Here is a 13,738-nt window from a genome sequence, read left to right as displayed (position 1 = left end):
CTTTTGGGAAACCAGTGGCTCAGCGGTAAAGAATCCGCATGCATTGCAAAAGATGCGGATTCGATCCCTGGTGGGAAGATCCTGTGGAGAAGGAAATGGCTACCTATTTCAGTATTCTTGCTGGGAAAATCCCCTGGACAGAGGAGCCTGACGGGCTATAGCCTGTGGGGTGAGCACACGTAAAGATATAAGATAGAACAGTCTTTTCGCACCAGGCACCGGGCTAGGCACTCAGGGTATAGCAGTGAGCAAATCGAAGTCTCTGCTCTCCTGGAGCTTCCATTCTAGTCTGGACGCCAGACGGACACGTGTGTAGAGCAGCGCTTTCCTAGAGCCCTTTCTGTGATGATGGAAACGTGCTAAACCTGGGCAGTCCAATATGGTAGCCAACAGCTCTTGATCACTGGAGGTGTAGTTGATGTGACTTCAGAATTGTAAAGTTTAATTAAAATTGGGGTTCAAAAAAATAATAAAATAAAATTGGGGTTCAAATAGCCACCGCTGTGGACAACACTAGAAAATTCCATCCTTACAGAGAGGTTCAAGGGCATTGGCAGCCTCGCGTGGCTTTGCCTGGCTCACACACCAAATGTGTGCTTGCCCTACTGCTGAGGGCAAGCAACCTCACTGGGAGAGAAAGGAACTGCATTTCTTAAAAAGAAATAAAGAAACACAGCTTCTCCTCCCAATCAGTTCTGGAAGCCTAGCCCATGAGAAAGGTTCAATTTCTCACTCACATTAGAAGGGCCAAAAAGGAAACATCAAGTCTCCATTCCCTAAAGGAAGCATTATTTTTCATTTTTTTTCCAGATCAATTAAACCATGTATGCACACACCTCTTTATACATTGCTCACTAAAAGTACACACTGTTCTCTTGCTTTGGCCGTGGAGGAAAGCCTGTTTGCATTTTTTCCCTATTAACTAAATCTTACCTCTTAGCTCCAGGGACTGGCACCCAGAATGCTGGTCCTGAACCAGTCTGAATTCATTCATTTGGCTCCTCTTTTTTTTTCAAATTTAAAAAAATATTTATTTATTTTTGTCTTTAAGGCATATGGGATCGTAGTTCCCCAGCCAGGGACCGAACCCATATCCCCTGCATTGGACGGAGGACTCTTAACCAGTACACCACCAGTTGTTGTTCAGTCGCTCAGTCATGTCCCACTCTGCGACCTCATGAACTACAACACACCAGGTTTCCCTGTCCTTCACCATCTCCCAGAGTTTACTCAGACTCATGTCCATAAAGCCGGTGATGCCATCCAACCATCTCATCCTCTGCCGCCCTCTTCTCCTTTTGCCTTCAATCTTTCCCAGCATCCGTGTCTTTTGCAATGAGTTGGCTCTTTGCATCAGGTGGCCAAAGTATTGGAGCTTCAACTTCAGCATCAGTCCTTCCAATGAATATTCAGGGTTGATTTCTTTTAAAATTGACTGGTTTGATCTCCTTGCAGTCCAAGGGACTCTCAAGAGTCTTCTCCAGCACCACAATTTGGAAGTACCAGTTTTTCAGTGTTCAGCCTTCTTTATGGTCCAGCTCTCACATTCGTGCATGACTACTGGAAAAACTATAGCTTTGATTATACGGACCTTTCAAGCCCCTGTGCCACAAGGCTGTGATCCATGAAGGGGAAATTTGAACTAGCTAACATTAAATACAATTTGGGACTTCCCCGGTGGTCCAGTGGTTAAGACTCCATGCTTCCATTGCAGCGGGGGCAGGTGTGATCCCGGGTTGGGGAACTAAGATCCCGCACGCTGCAGCAACCAAAACTAAATAAATAAATACCATTTAAAGTTCCACCCCTCTGTTGTACTGGTCACATTTCAAGTGCTCCGGAGCCACAGGGGGCTGGTGGCAGCCATGTTGGACAGTGCAGATGGGACATTTCCAGCATCCCAGAATGTTCTTTTGGACAGTGTTGGACTAGACAAAACAGGTTCCTCTTTCTGAGAACTAATCTGGTGTCTACAGTTAAGATGACCAAAATTTCACCCCAGGAAATAACTATGGAACTCTGTTCTATCTAGGATACCGGGACTAGATTTTTTTTTTCTCCTTAAGACACCCTGGACATCTTCATAGGTCAGATTGAGAGCAGTTATCTTATGTTGCAGGATAGTTACATGGTGTGTAATCCACAGAAGTTTGCATTCCTTTATCATTCTTTCATTTATCCCACAAATATAACCGCCACCTTGTTTGTGTCAGGAACTGCTGGGTCACAGCCTGGAATGTGATGGGTCTTGGACTCTATCCTAGAGGCTCTTGTGGTCTGGTAGGAGAGGCTGAGATTAATCAGATCATCACAGAAGTAAGGTGGGCAGGAAGTGACGTGTGCCAAGTGCCACAACGTATTCATCTCTGAGAACTACTAACTCAGAATCTGTGCTTGTCTTCCCACCAAATTGTAGAAATCAGGGCCTACAGGGAGAACCCAAGCAAATTAAGACACGTGTCTGGGCCTGCGTTTCCTGGTCTGAATAACGGAGATGATGGTTTCTACCTCACAGGAATGCTGACAGAATTGAGTTATTATAGTAGCTAGAAGAATGCGTGGCACAACAGAAGTCATCACTAACATTATTGTTATTTGTATGATTCTCCTTCCTGAGCTTCAGCCCTCCTCTTTAAAATGGAGGAGTAGGGAACTTCCCTGCTGGTCCAGTGACTAGGACTCCAGGCTCCCAATGCAGGGGGCCCGGGTCAGGGAACTAGATCCAACTCGTTCCCTACTAGTGCAGGACGAGGATTGAGGGCAGGAGGAGAACAAGGTGACAGAGAATGAGATGGTTGGATGGCATCATCGATTCAATGGACATGAGTTTGAGCACACTCTGGAAGATGGTGAAGGACAGGGAAGCCTGGCGTGCTGCAGTCCATGAGGTTGCAAAGGGTCAGATACGACTGAGTGACAGCAACAAAGACCCAGCGCAGTCAAATAAATAAATTTTAAATAAATACAATTTTTAAATAAAGAAATAAAACAGAGGAGTACGCAGGACCTTCTTTTGGAAGGTTCCAGTAGAGACTGAACAAGTAGTTATTTCATTAACACTCACAGCTAACATTTCTCCAGCACTTGCTTTGCTCCCAGGGCTATCTGTGCGACAACCTTGGAAGGGAGAGTGTTGCTGCTGTCCCCATTGGACAGATGTTTAAACTGAGGCACAAAAAGGTGCAGTGGCTTGCTGAGGAGATCACCACCAGTTAGGATCTGGAGCAGTTGGAGGTTAGGAGTTAGCGGGGCTCTGGGTTGGCCATCTGGGCATCTGGGTGGGACTGACTCTGCCTTTCATGCCCCTGCCCGCAGGAAGCTGGACGCCTTCATCTATGACGCGGCTGTGCTCAACTACATGGCCCGCAAAGATGAGGGCTGCAAGCTCGTCACCATCGGCTCGGGCAAGGTCTTTGCCACCACGGGCTATGGCATCGCCTTGCACAAGGGTTCCCGCTGGAAGCGGCCCATTGACCTGGCACTGCTGCAGTTCCTGGGGGATGGTGCGGCTGCACGCAGAGATGCCTGGGGGGTGGGGTGGGGGGCGGGGGCAGGGGAGGGAAAGTGGAGGAGGGGAGGCAAAGACCCCTGGGTCATGGGGAAAGGTGGTGGGGGGAAGGGTCTGAGGACCTAGACTTTCATATCAGAGAAGAGGATCCTCAGAGGGTGCCCATGGAAGGTGACAGCCCACCCGCCTGTCCCCAGATGAGATCGAGATGCTGGAACGGCTGTGGCTCTCGGGAATCTGCCACAATGACAAGATCGAGGTGATGAGCAGCAAGTTGGACATTGACAACATGGCGGGCGTCTTCTACATGCTCCTGGTGGCCATGGGCCTCTCCCTGCTGGTCTTCGCTTGGGAGCACCTGGTGTATTGGCGCCTGCGGCATTGCCTGGGGCCCACCCACCGCATGGATTTCCTGCTGGCCTTCTCCAGGGTACGGAGGAGAGAGGGGGGCGGAGGGGGAGAGAAAGGAAGAAACTGGCAGGGATGGCGAGAAGTGGAAGGCAGCTAGGGAGGTCGGGTGCGGGAGAGGAGGGAGGGTCGGAGGGAAGGCAGGTGGTCCCCAGCATCCCGCGCTGACACTGCTCCTCCCGCGGTCCCTACAGGGAATGTACAGTTGCTGCAGCGCAGAGGCTGCGCCGCCGCCCGCCAAACCCCCGCCGCCGCCGCAGCCGCTGCCCAGCCCCGCATACCCGGCGGCGAGGCCCCCGCCTGGCCCAGCGCCCTTCGTGCCGCGCGAGCGCGCAGCCGTGGATCGCTGGCGCCGCCCCAAAGGTGCGGGGCCGCCCGGCGGCGCGGGCTTAGCAGACGGCTTCCACCGCTACTACGGCCCCATCGAGCCGCAGGGCCTGGGCGTGGGCGAGGCGCGCGCGGCGCCCAGGGGCGTGACTGGGCGCCCGCTGTCTCCACCGACCACGCAGCCGCCACAGAAGCCGCCGCCCTCCTACTTCGCCATCGTGCGCGACAAAGAGCCGGCCGAGCCCCCCGCCGGCGCCTTCCCCGGCTTCCCGTCGCCACCCGCGCCCCCTGCCGCCGCGGCCACCGCCGTCGGGCCGCCGCTTTGCCGCCTGGCCTTCGAGGACGAGAGCCCTCCGGCGCCCACGCGCTGGCCGCGCTCGGACCCCGAGAGCCAGCCTCTGCTGGGTCCCGGCGCTGGGGGCGCGGGCGGCGCGGGGGCCGCGGGCGCTGGAGCCCAGGCCGCGCCTCCCCCGTGCCGCGCCGCGCCGCCCCCCTGCCCTTACCTTGACCTCGAGCCGTCGCCGTCGGACTCGGAGGACTCGGAGAGCCTGGGCGGCGCGTCGCTGGGCGGCCTAGAGCCTTGGTGGTTCGCCGACTTCCCCTACCCATATGCCGAGCGCCTCGGGCCGCCGCCGGGCCGCTACTGGTCGGTCGACAAGCTCGGGGGCTGGCGCGCAGGCAGCTGGGACTATCTGCCCCCGCGCAGCGGCCCCGCCGCCTGGCACTGTCGCCACTGCGCCAGCCTGGAGCTGCTGCCGCCGCCGCGCCATCTCAGCTGCTCGCACGACGGCCTGGACGGCGGCTGGTGGGCGCCGCCGCCCCCGCCCTGGGCCGCGGGGCCCCCGCACCGGCGCCGGGCCCGCTGCGGGTGCCCGCGGCCGCACCCTCACCGGCCGCGGGCCTCACACCGCGCGCCCGCCGCCGCGCCGCACCACCACCGGCACCGGCGCGCCGCCGGGGGCTGGGACCTCCCGCCGCCCGCGCCCACCTCGCGATCGCTCGAGGACCTCAGCTCGTGTCCCCGCGCCGCCCCCGCGCGCAGGCTAACCGGGCCCTCCCGCCACGCGCGCCGGTGCCCGCACGCCGCTCACTGGGGGCCGCAGCTGCCCGCCGCGCCCCACCGGAGACACCGGGGCGGGGACCTGGGTACCCGCCGGGGCTCGGCACACTTCTCCAGCCTCGAGTCCGAGGTATGACGCGGCCTGGGAGGCCCCGCCGCCCCTTGGTCAGCGCAGGCCACAGCCCGAGGGGGCACGCGGGGTGGACAGGACCCGCGAGGGTTGGAAATGAAGAAAATAGAACTGGCCGGACCCCGCCTGGAGCAGCGTCCTGCGCCCCTCGCTATGGAGGGGCACTTCAAACCGGAGGGGATTTGGTCCCTCAAATCTCACCCAGCCTGGGAGCAAGGGGGCAGGGGTCTCAGAGCCCACTGGACTTTTTTTTTTAACCCGACAAGGGCTTTTTAACGTCACCAGATGGGGCGGGAGGTGGCGGGGTCACGCCACGCCCGCGTCCCACCCCCACGCCCGGGGCCGTGGCCCCCACATCACTGTGCAGCTCCCCGGCCCCCCAGGCACGCCTCCGGGGAAGCCCGTTTTTAACCTTTCATCCATTGGGACTCGAAACTGTGAGACGCGTTAGCCAAACTGTGACCCCAGACCTTGGCCCCGCCACACAGAAACCCCTGACCCCAGACTGTGACTTCCGACCCCTGAAAATGGTCATCCGACCCCAGACTGTGACCCCTGACCCCAAACTGTGACCCGAGCCCCAGACTGTGCCCCGACCAGACTGTGACCCTCGACGTCAAACCGTGACACCCCCTTCTCCTTTTCCGCCCTCAGTAGCTTTCCCCTCTTTTGTCCTAGGACACGCCCCCCAACGAAGCCCCGCCTCCACTGTCCCAGCATTGATCCCAACCTCCAACAAGCCAAAACTTCCCACGACCAGCCCCAGGTGCCACCGGCCATATCCTCTCCAAATCCAACCCTTTCAGTAAAGACGCAGCAGACCCCCCCCCCCCCAACCTGCCCCCAAACCTCCACCTCCCAGATCTCCAGCCGGGTCTGGAGCTGGGTCGTGGAAGGGAGGAGTCTGGGAGTCCACACTCACTACCAACCTCTTTTCCCTCTCTCCTGTACCACATTGCAGTGTTTGGAATAAACCATGTTTTTATGCCTCCTCAAGCCCAATGTGAGTACCGTGTCTTTCTCTTAGCCCCCTTCAAACTTCTGTGGAGGAAACAGAAAGCGAGAAAAGTCCTACAGAGGAAGAGGGGGCAGAAAGAGAATTTCAGCAAGAACAGAGATTCTGGAGGGAGGTGGCTAATAAAGACCCAGAAAAAAGTGCTGAGAAAAGACCCTAAGAAGAGAAGGGCAGAGAGAATTCCCTGACGGTCAGTGGTTAGGACTTTGCCTTTCCACTGCAAGGGTTTGAACCCTGGTTGGGGAACTAAGATCCCACAAACTACCCAGCTAGGCCAAAAAAGCTGGGGTGGGCTGAGAAGGGGTGGGGGCAGAAGGAGAAGAGGGGTCAGAGAACTCAAGAAAGATCTGGATCATAACATTTTAGGATCAGTCTAGGGTACCATTCCTATGGCAACAAGCAATGAGGCTTGCTAGGTTCTTAATATCATGTTCATGCAAGGGAGGTGAGTGTCTATTATATCCTAGCCCATTCACATATCTTGAATTCTGTTAATTTCACCAATGAGAATCTATTTCTAACATTTCATTATGCCAATTAGCCAAATCTCTGGTGTTGATGGGCAATAAAAAGAGCGGAAGCTGCCTCTAGAGAGTGGACTTTCTGATTAAGTGTTTGCTGACCAGGGCTTCACCGTGAACGCCTGGTTAGGCAACTGACTACCCCTAGAGGGTAGATCCAACGAACTAATTTATACATAATCATCCTGCCTACACTTAAGCATTTTGAAGTAAATTAAAGCCATCATAACAAGGAGGGGGAAAGAAATCGGCTTTATAGATCCTCAGGGAGCAGAAACCTAGTCTCCTTGCCAGTAAAAGCTCTTATGTGCATACACGAATAATTAATTAAGTAAGAAAGCATTGGGAGTCAAAGGTGGAAGATGGAATCTGGGTCTGGAGTGCCTGTATAGTTGATGGGGCAAACAGGCCTCCTGCAGAACTACAACTCCCAGGAGGCCTTGCCGCCGCTCTGCGGAAGAGCGCCCCAAAGTCACGGGAAGGGAACAGTTGCCTCGGATCTACAGGCCTCGGTAGCCAAGCCAGGATGCTGTTTTCTTAGTTCTTCGCCCTCTCCCCGTCGCCCTAATTGGTGAACCAGGAGGTTTCCAAGGTAACCGCGCAGTGGGGCGGATCCTCCTAGGAAGGGAAAACGCAACCCAGAAGTGACGCTATTACCTTGCGCCAGCGGCGAGAGGCTCCGAAGATGGCGGCGCGCAAGGGTCGTCGGCGCACGTGTGAACCTGGGGAGTCTATGGAGACCGAATCCCAAGAAACAGGGTCCAAGGGCCAGGCTCAGGTCTATCTACCTGGCCGGGGACCGCCGCTGCGCGAAGGAGAGGAGCTGGTCATGGACGAGGAGGCCTACGTGCTGTACCACCGAGCACAGACTGGTAGGGCTGGGCACCCGGCATCTTGGGTCCTCACGAAGGAAGAGACTGGAATCTTGGGTCCGGAGGGGAGCTGATCCTGAATCTTTAACTTAAGAGGCTGTTTGAAAGAGAAATTAGGATTTAAGAGGATTGACATCACACTCAAGAGGGCCGAGAACCCGCTGTCCAATCCTAATTTTCCCATCCCTCCTTCCATTCCCAGGCGCCCCCTGTCTCAGCTTCGACATAGTCCGGGATCACCTGGGAGACAACCGGACTGAGCTTCCTCTTACTCTTTACCTGTGTGCTGGGACGCAGGCCGAGAGCGCCCAAAGCAACAGGTAAGAACTGAGGCTTTACAGCGCTAGGGGTGTCTGAGCCTCCAGCTTCCTCTTCCTCAGGACCTAGAAGTCGGGGTTTCCAGCCTCCTCCCTCCCTCCTTCCTAAGGGTCCCGCCATCCGGTGCCAAATTCCTCCCACACCTTCCCCAGATTGATGATGCTTCGGATGCACAATCTGCATGGGACAAAGCCCCCACCACCCGAGGGCAGCGACGACGAGGAGGAGGAGGATGACGAAGAGGATGAAGAAGAGCGGAAGCCTCAGCTGGAGCTGGCTATGGTGCCCCACTATGGAGGCATCAACAGAGTTCGGGTAAATACAGCCCCAGGAGCCTGCCCTGTGTACTCTGGAGTACACCACCCCCCACGTCCATGCCCTTCAGCTTTAAGAAGAGCACTTGGCCCATAGTTTTTTTAATTACTTATGTGTTAATTGTGATTGTTGTCACTATGTTCTAGATGCCATGGGGATGTTTTTTAAAAAGGTTCCTTCCTATTCTGTAGAATGGTGAGAGTTACCAAACTTACTTGGTGGGGCTGATGTGAAGATAAATGGAATAGCCAGTACCCTTATTTCAATAACTGAAATATGGTGATTTTGGGGGTCTAGAAACAGCACTTGGCAGTAACATGAGATCTATGTGTTTTCTGTTATTGCTCAGGGAGTGTCCTGGGCTGTGGGGTCACTTTTGTGATTCGGAGTTATAGCTCCTTCTAATCAGGTCGATGTGAGAATTGAACTAGATGCTCTATGCAATAGTGCTTGGAGCAGTGCTTAGCCCATAGTTTTTGAGAAGTGTTTCCGTTGAGGTATTACTATGTTTCATATACTGCTTTAGACCTGGGGAGTTAACAGGGAGCAAAAGGTCTCTGGCTCCATGAAACTTACATGCCAGGGGGACAGGGGATAAGAAACTAAGCATATGTGTAATGTCCAAAGGTTCTAAGTGTTGTAGAGAAAAATAAAGCAAGGTAAGGGAGTTAGGGTCTTCTGGAACGGGCTTGCTATTTTATTTATTTAGTTAGTTTTTTAGCTGTAATGGGTCTTTGTTGCTGCACTCTGGCTTTCTCTAGTTGCAGCAAGCAGAGACTACTCTTCGTTTCAATGCTCGGGCTTCTCATTGGCAGTGGTGTCTCCTGTTGTGGAGCACAGGCTCTGTGGTGCAAGGGCTTCAGTAGTTACATCGAGTGGGGTCAGCAGCTGACGCTGTCAGGCTCTACAGCACTGGCTCAGGAGCTGTGGAGCACGGGCTTAGTTGCCCTGAGGCATGTGGGATCTTCCCAGACCAGGGATCGGAACAGTGTCCCTTGCACTGCAAAGGCAGATTCCAGAAGCCCCTGGGGTTGCTAGTTTAAACAGTGTGGTCAAGGGAGCATTCACTGATAAGGTGCCCTTTGAACAGAGAGCCACAGGAAGTGAGGGAGTGAAGCAAGGATATCTGTGAGAAGAGGTTTCCCAGCAAGGGACCAAGGAGTGCAAAGGCCCTGGGGCAAACTGATTGAGGAGTTTTGAGGGAAGTTGGGGAGAACAGTGCTGAATGGATGAGGGGGAGAGTGACAGGGTTTGGTGGGTGGGCACGGAGGAAACAGATTGTTAAGGGCTTTGTGGGCCATTGTAAGGACTTGGCTTTTATGTGGGGAGAAACTGGGAGTCACTGGAGGGTTTAGAGCAAAGAGTGGATGGGATCTGACTTGTGTTTTAAAGGGATCCCTCTGTGTGCTGTATTGAGAATAGACTGCAGGGAGGCCAGGGCAGAAGGACAGGGTCCTGTGAGGGGCCAGGACAGGAATGCAGGGAAGGGTGACTTCAGTAGTAGCCTGAGTGATGACAGCAGAGCTACCGAGAAAGGGTTGGAAGTGGTGGCATTTTGGGTGGAAGCGAGGCATAGTGTGAGGAAGGAGAGGCAAGTAGTGAGCCCAAGGTGGCGACCTCCAGGGAGGGGTAGGTGGCAGTGGGCAATTAGGAACTTGGCTTTGGCCTTGGGGTGTCTATAAACAGTCAGTTTGATGTGAGCCTGGAGTTGAGAGAGGTCAGGGCTAGGGGCTACTGGAAACCTTGAGGCTGAACAGGATCTCCTAGTGAGCAAAGGTACACAGGCAGAGAGATCCAGAGACTGGGGCCTGGGACCTGCCTAGACTTAAACAGTTCCAGAGACCAGGAGTCTGAACAGATTTCCGGGGGCTCAATTCTTGGGAGTTCAGGAGTTCTGTCATCCCTCCGCCATCATCTGTACCACAGTGGGGGGAGTTGTCCTGGAGACCAAGTTGGTCTTCAAGTTGTAAGCCTATTCTCGCAAAGGTTTCTGGGAGTTGAAGTCCCAGGCCTGGGTGGGAGGCAGCTCTGGTTCTCAGGGATGAAAGGGCTGTCGTCGTCACGCTGTGCCTCCTGTCCTGCTCACCTCCCCTCCCCTCCCCTCCTCCCTACCCTGCAGGTGTCGTGGCTGGGTGAGGAGCCGGTGGCTGGGGTGTGGTCAGAGAAGGGCCAGGTGGAAGTGTTTGCGCTGCGGCGACTCCTGCAAGTGGTGGATGACCCCCAAGCCCTGGCCACCTTCCTCCGGGATGAGCAGACCCGTGTGAAGCCCATCTTCGCCTTCTCTGGCCACATGGGCGAGGGCTTTGCCCTCGACTGGTCCCCTCGCGTGCCCGGTGAGTCCTGGGGGTGGGTGGGAATGGGATCTGGTGAGCCACAGCTGGCTGAGTGTGACGAGGTCAAGAGTCCCGACTGCCTTTCCCAGGGCGCCTGCTGACCGGTGACTGTCAGAAGAACATCCACCTCTGGACACCAACGGACGGGGGCTCCTGGCACGTGGACCAGCGGCCATTCGTGGGCCACACACGCTCCGTGGAGGACCTGCAGTGGTCCCCAACCGAGGACACAGTAAGGAAGGGCTGGGGGTCTGGACTCCAGGGTCTTGGGGGGAAGGAGGGGGCCGGGGGCAGGTCCAAGTGATGGCGTGGGGCGGGAGGGGCCGACCCACCACTGGTCCCCGGTCTCCAGGGTAGAGCGGGGGTCCACTGGGGTCCCTCCGACTCTGCCCCGTCCAGGTGTTTGCCTCCTGCTCAGCTGACGCCTCCATCCGCATCTGGGACATCCGGGCAGCCCCCAGCAAGGCCTGCATGCTCACCACCGCCACTGCCCACGACGGGGACGTCAACGTCATCAACTGGAGCCACCGGGAGCCCTTCCTGCTCAGCGGCGGGGACGATGGAGCCCTCAAGGTCTGGGACCTGCGGCAGTTCAAGGTACCGTCCCAGCCGGACCCCTGGGGCGGGAAGAGCTCCCAGCGGCCACTAGGATTTGTGGGTTTTCCCTTCTGAGATGGCTTATACGCCAGAGCTGGCAAGGCCCTGCCATCAGAACTGGGATCCCATCAGAACTGGGATACTGATGAGGAAACAGGGTCAGGAAGGCTTGGGGCTGCTGTGGGGTTGTTCCCTCTACCATCTGGAGAGCTGACTGGAGGAACAGGGCTGGGCCGAGCAGAGACTACAACTCCCATCTGCCTGAGGGGAGCCGTGCACCGGCCATGCTGCCTAGGCTCAAGGGCTCAGGGATTGTAGGTGGATTTCATAGGATCAGCTGAGAACAGAGCTCAGCTTAGTCATGCTGGGAGCAGGCGTGGAGGCCCAGAGGGATGGAAAGAGATAGGATGTAATCGCCAGCTTTGTGGTGACTCTGCGGAGCTGAGAGGAGCTCCGGGCCTTCCCCTGGACAAAGCCATGACTCCATACACCTTGGGCCTTCCCAGGATCGTCTTTTTACTCCCCCTCCAGTGTAATGAGTTCTACAGAATCAGCCCTGGGGAAGCTTCTTGACGTGGATTCCAGCCCCCTTCCCCCTCCCAGGCAGGTGCATGGACAGGTGGATCGCAGGGCCACGTTGAAACGTTGGAACCACCCCTCCAAGTTAGAGACATGCCGATCCCCCCCAGCAGCTGTGCTTTTAGTAAAAGTGCTTTTCTTTGCATCTGCTTTCTCTCGAGCCTGGGAGTCGTGCCTGTGCCCCCATTAAGGATTTCTAGAATCACTGGGGAGAGCACTTAGAAAACCCAGCCTTCTGGGCAGGGGAGGTGGGGGAACATTTTAATTTTTTTTAATTTACTTTTAAAAATTTGTTTCAAAGACCCAATTTTATTTATTTATTTTGGCTGCATGTCATGTGGGATCTTAGTTCTCCAGCCAAACAGGGTTTGAAGTGGCTCCCCTTGTATTGGAAGCGCAGAGTCTTAACCACCAGGGAGTCCCCCACACCTTCCTTTTACAGGGAAGGAGGCGGAAGCAGGCCCAGGTAGGAGCAGGGGTTGGGGAGTTGTGACCTGGAGCTGGGAGGGGCTTCTTTGCAGGTGAAGCCACAACTCCCAGACCCTGGGGCACTACCCCTTTATTATCAGCTGTACTCTGCCCTCCATCCCTTTCAGAGACCCTGGGTCTTTGGAGGCTGGAGGGGTGAAGGTCTGGCTGAACCCTAAGGCTGGAGAGGGGTAGGGGGCTCTGCCTGGGTCACCCCTGGAGTCAGGCTGAGGGACTCAGACACCCTGACTCCCATCTTCCCATAGTCTGGCTCCCCAGTGGCCACCTTCAAGCAGCACGTGGCCCCCGTGACCTCCGTCGAGTGGCACCCCCAGGACAGTGGGGTCTTTGCAGCCTCGGGTGCGGACAACCAGATTACACAGTGGGACCTGGCCGTGGAGCGGGACCCCGAGGCCGGTGACGCAGAGACGGACCCGGGGCTGGCAGACCTCCCCCAGCAGCTGCTGTTCGTGCACCAGGGCGAAACAGACCTGAAGGAGCTGCACTGGCACCCGCAGTGCCCCGGGGTGCTGGTCAGCACCGCCCTGTCGGGCTTCACTGTCTTCCGCACCATCAGCGTCTGAGCTTGGTCTGGCCGAGTCTGTCTGGTCCTCCACTTACTTGGAACTGAAGTTGAAGTTCATCGTTTCCCTGGAAGGGACTCATTCAGATCTGCTGGCCAGCGCCTCTCCAAAAGGACTTGGTTTGGCCTTTGGCCACCATGATGGATTCTGTTTGACTTACTGTTCTTTGCAAGGACTTGGTTTGGTCCAGTGCCCCTCTTGCTAAGAGAGGCGGTTTGACTCATGGCTCTAAAAATAAGACTCGGTTTGCTCCCCTTGATTCCTCCAGCCGAAGCACTTGGGTTGACCCATGGCCCTGTAAAACCACTGCAGTTGCCTCCAGTGAACCCTCCGACCCAAAGACTTGGGTCAACCCAGTGAGCCCCACCTGTCAGAAGAGTCCATGAGCCCATTTCCCAGATGGGCCTGGTGTGGCCTGTGTTGCTGTGGGTATTTTGTCAGCTGCAGGCCCTAGGCTTGACTCTTTGATCTCTCTGCCACTGGTCTCCCTCAGGGAACTCAAGTGCCTTAGAGTGGCTGGACCAAATTTGAGGTGTGGGTTCCTCCAGCAGAATTTGGTGTGGCCCTTGTCTTTCTGCCAGCTGGGTTTGACTGGGTGGAGCCTTCTCCCCTCCCAGAGACAGGCATTGTGCAGGGGGGAATTCAGGAGCTCTTGAGGGGCAATAAAGAACCAGAATAGAGCCCGAATTGTGGAGGCTGGTCC

General features: G+C 56.0%; 2 protein-coding genes across 4 annotated transcripts in view; both read left to right on the top strand.

Annotated features, from left to right (window-relative positions):
- Window positions 1-6,435, top strand: part of GRIN2D (glutamate ionotropic receptor NMDA type subunit 2D) — a 35,663-nt gene extending 29,228 nt beyond the window's left edge. For both annotated transcript variants that reach the window (XM_027515269.1, XM_027515268.1), the window contains 3 exons: window positions 3,316-3,503; window positions 3,706-3,938; window positions 4,111-6,435. In XM_027515269.1, the coding sequence (XP_027371070.1) occupies window positions 3,316-3,503; window positions 3,706-3,938; window positions 4,111-5,439 (1,750 nt within the window). In that variant the 3' untranslated portion in view covers window positions 5,440-6,435. The remainder of the gene's footprint in view (window positions 1-3,315; window positions 3,504-3,705; window positions 3,939-4,110) is intronic.
- A 997-nt stretch (window positions 6,436-7,432) lies between these two features.
- Window positions 7,433-13,722, top strand: GRWD1 (glutamate rich WD repeat containing 1). Of its 2 annotated transcripts, XM_027515266.1 has the most exons (8): window positions 7,434-7,561; window positions 7,637-7,841; window positions 8,044-8,161; window positions 8,312-8,474; window positions 10,594-10,807; window positions 10,897-11,039; window positions 11,207-11,404; window positions 12,718-13,722. In XM_027515266.1, the coding sequence occupies exons 2-8, from the start codon at window positions 7,655-7,657 to the stop codon at window positions 13,033-13,035; spliced, it is 1,341 nt and encodes a 446-aa protein (XP_027371067.1). In that variant the 5' UTR covers window positions 7,434-7,561; window positions 7,637-7,654; the 3' UTR covers window positions 13,036-13,722. The 2 variants fall into 2 exon arrangements, with proteins under 2 accessions (XP_027371066.1, XP_027371067.1); XM_027515265.1 differs by having other exon boundaries at window positions 7,433-7,841.
- Window positions 13,723-13,738: the final 16 nt, after the last annotated feature.

This window comes from Bos indicus x Bos taurus, chromosome 18 (genome assembly GCF_003369695.1).
Source record: "Bos indicus x Bos taurus breed Angus x Brahman F1 hybrid chromosome 18, Bos_hybrid_MaternalHap_v2.0, whole genome shotgun sequence".
In the NCBI taxonomy this organism is placed as follows: Eukaryota; Metazoa; Chordata; class Mammalia; order Artiodactyla; family Bovidae; genus Bos; species Bos indicus x Bos taurus.
Note: the sequence above shows the minus strand (reverse complement) of the source record. Positions and strands in the feature narration are given on the sequence as shown.

Coding starts and splice junctions, on each gene's coding strand:
- GRWD1 (XM_027515265.1), top strand. CDS start 7,655: ATGGCGGCGCGCAAGGGTCGTCGGCGCACGTGTGAACCTGGGGAGTCT. Junction 8,475..10,593: donor GAGGCATCAACAGAGTTCGG/GTAAATACAGCC, acceptor CCTACCCTGCAG/GTGTCGTGGCTGGGTGAGGA. Junction 10,808..10,896: donor CTGGTCCCCTCGCGTGCCCG/GTGAGTCCTGGG, acceptor TGCCTTTCCCAG/GGCGCCTGCTGACCGGTGAC.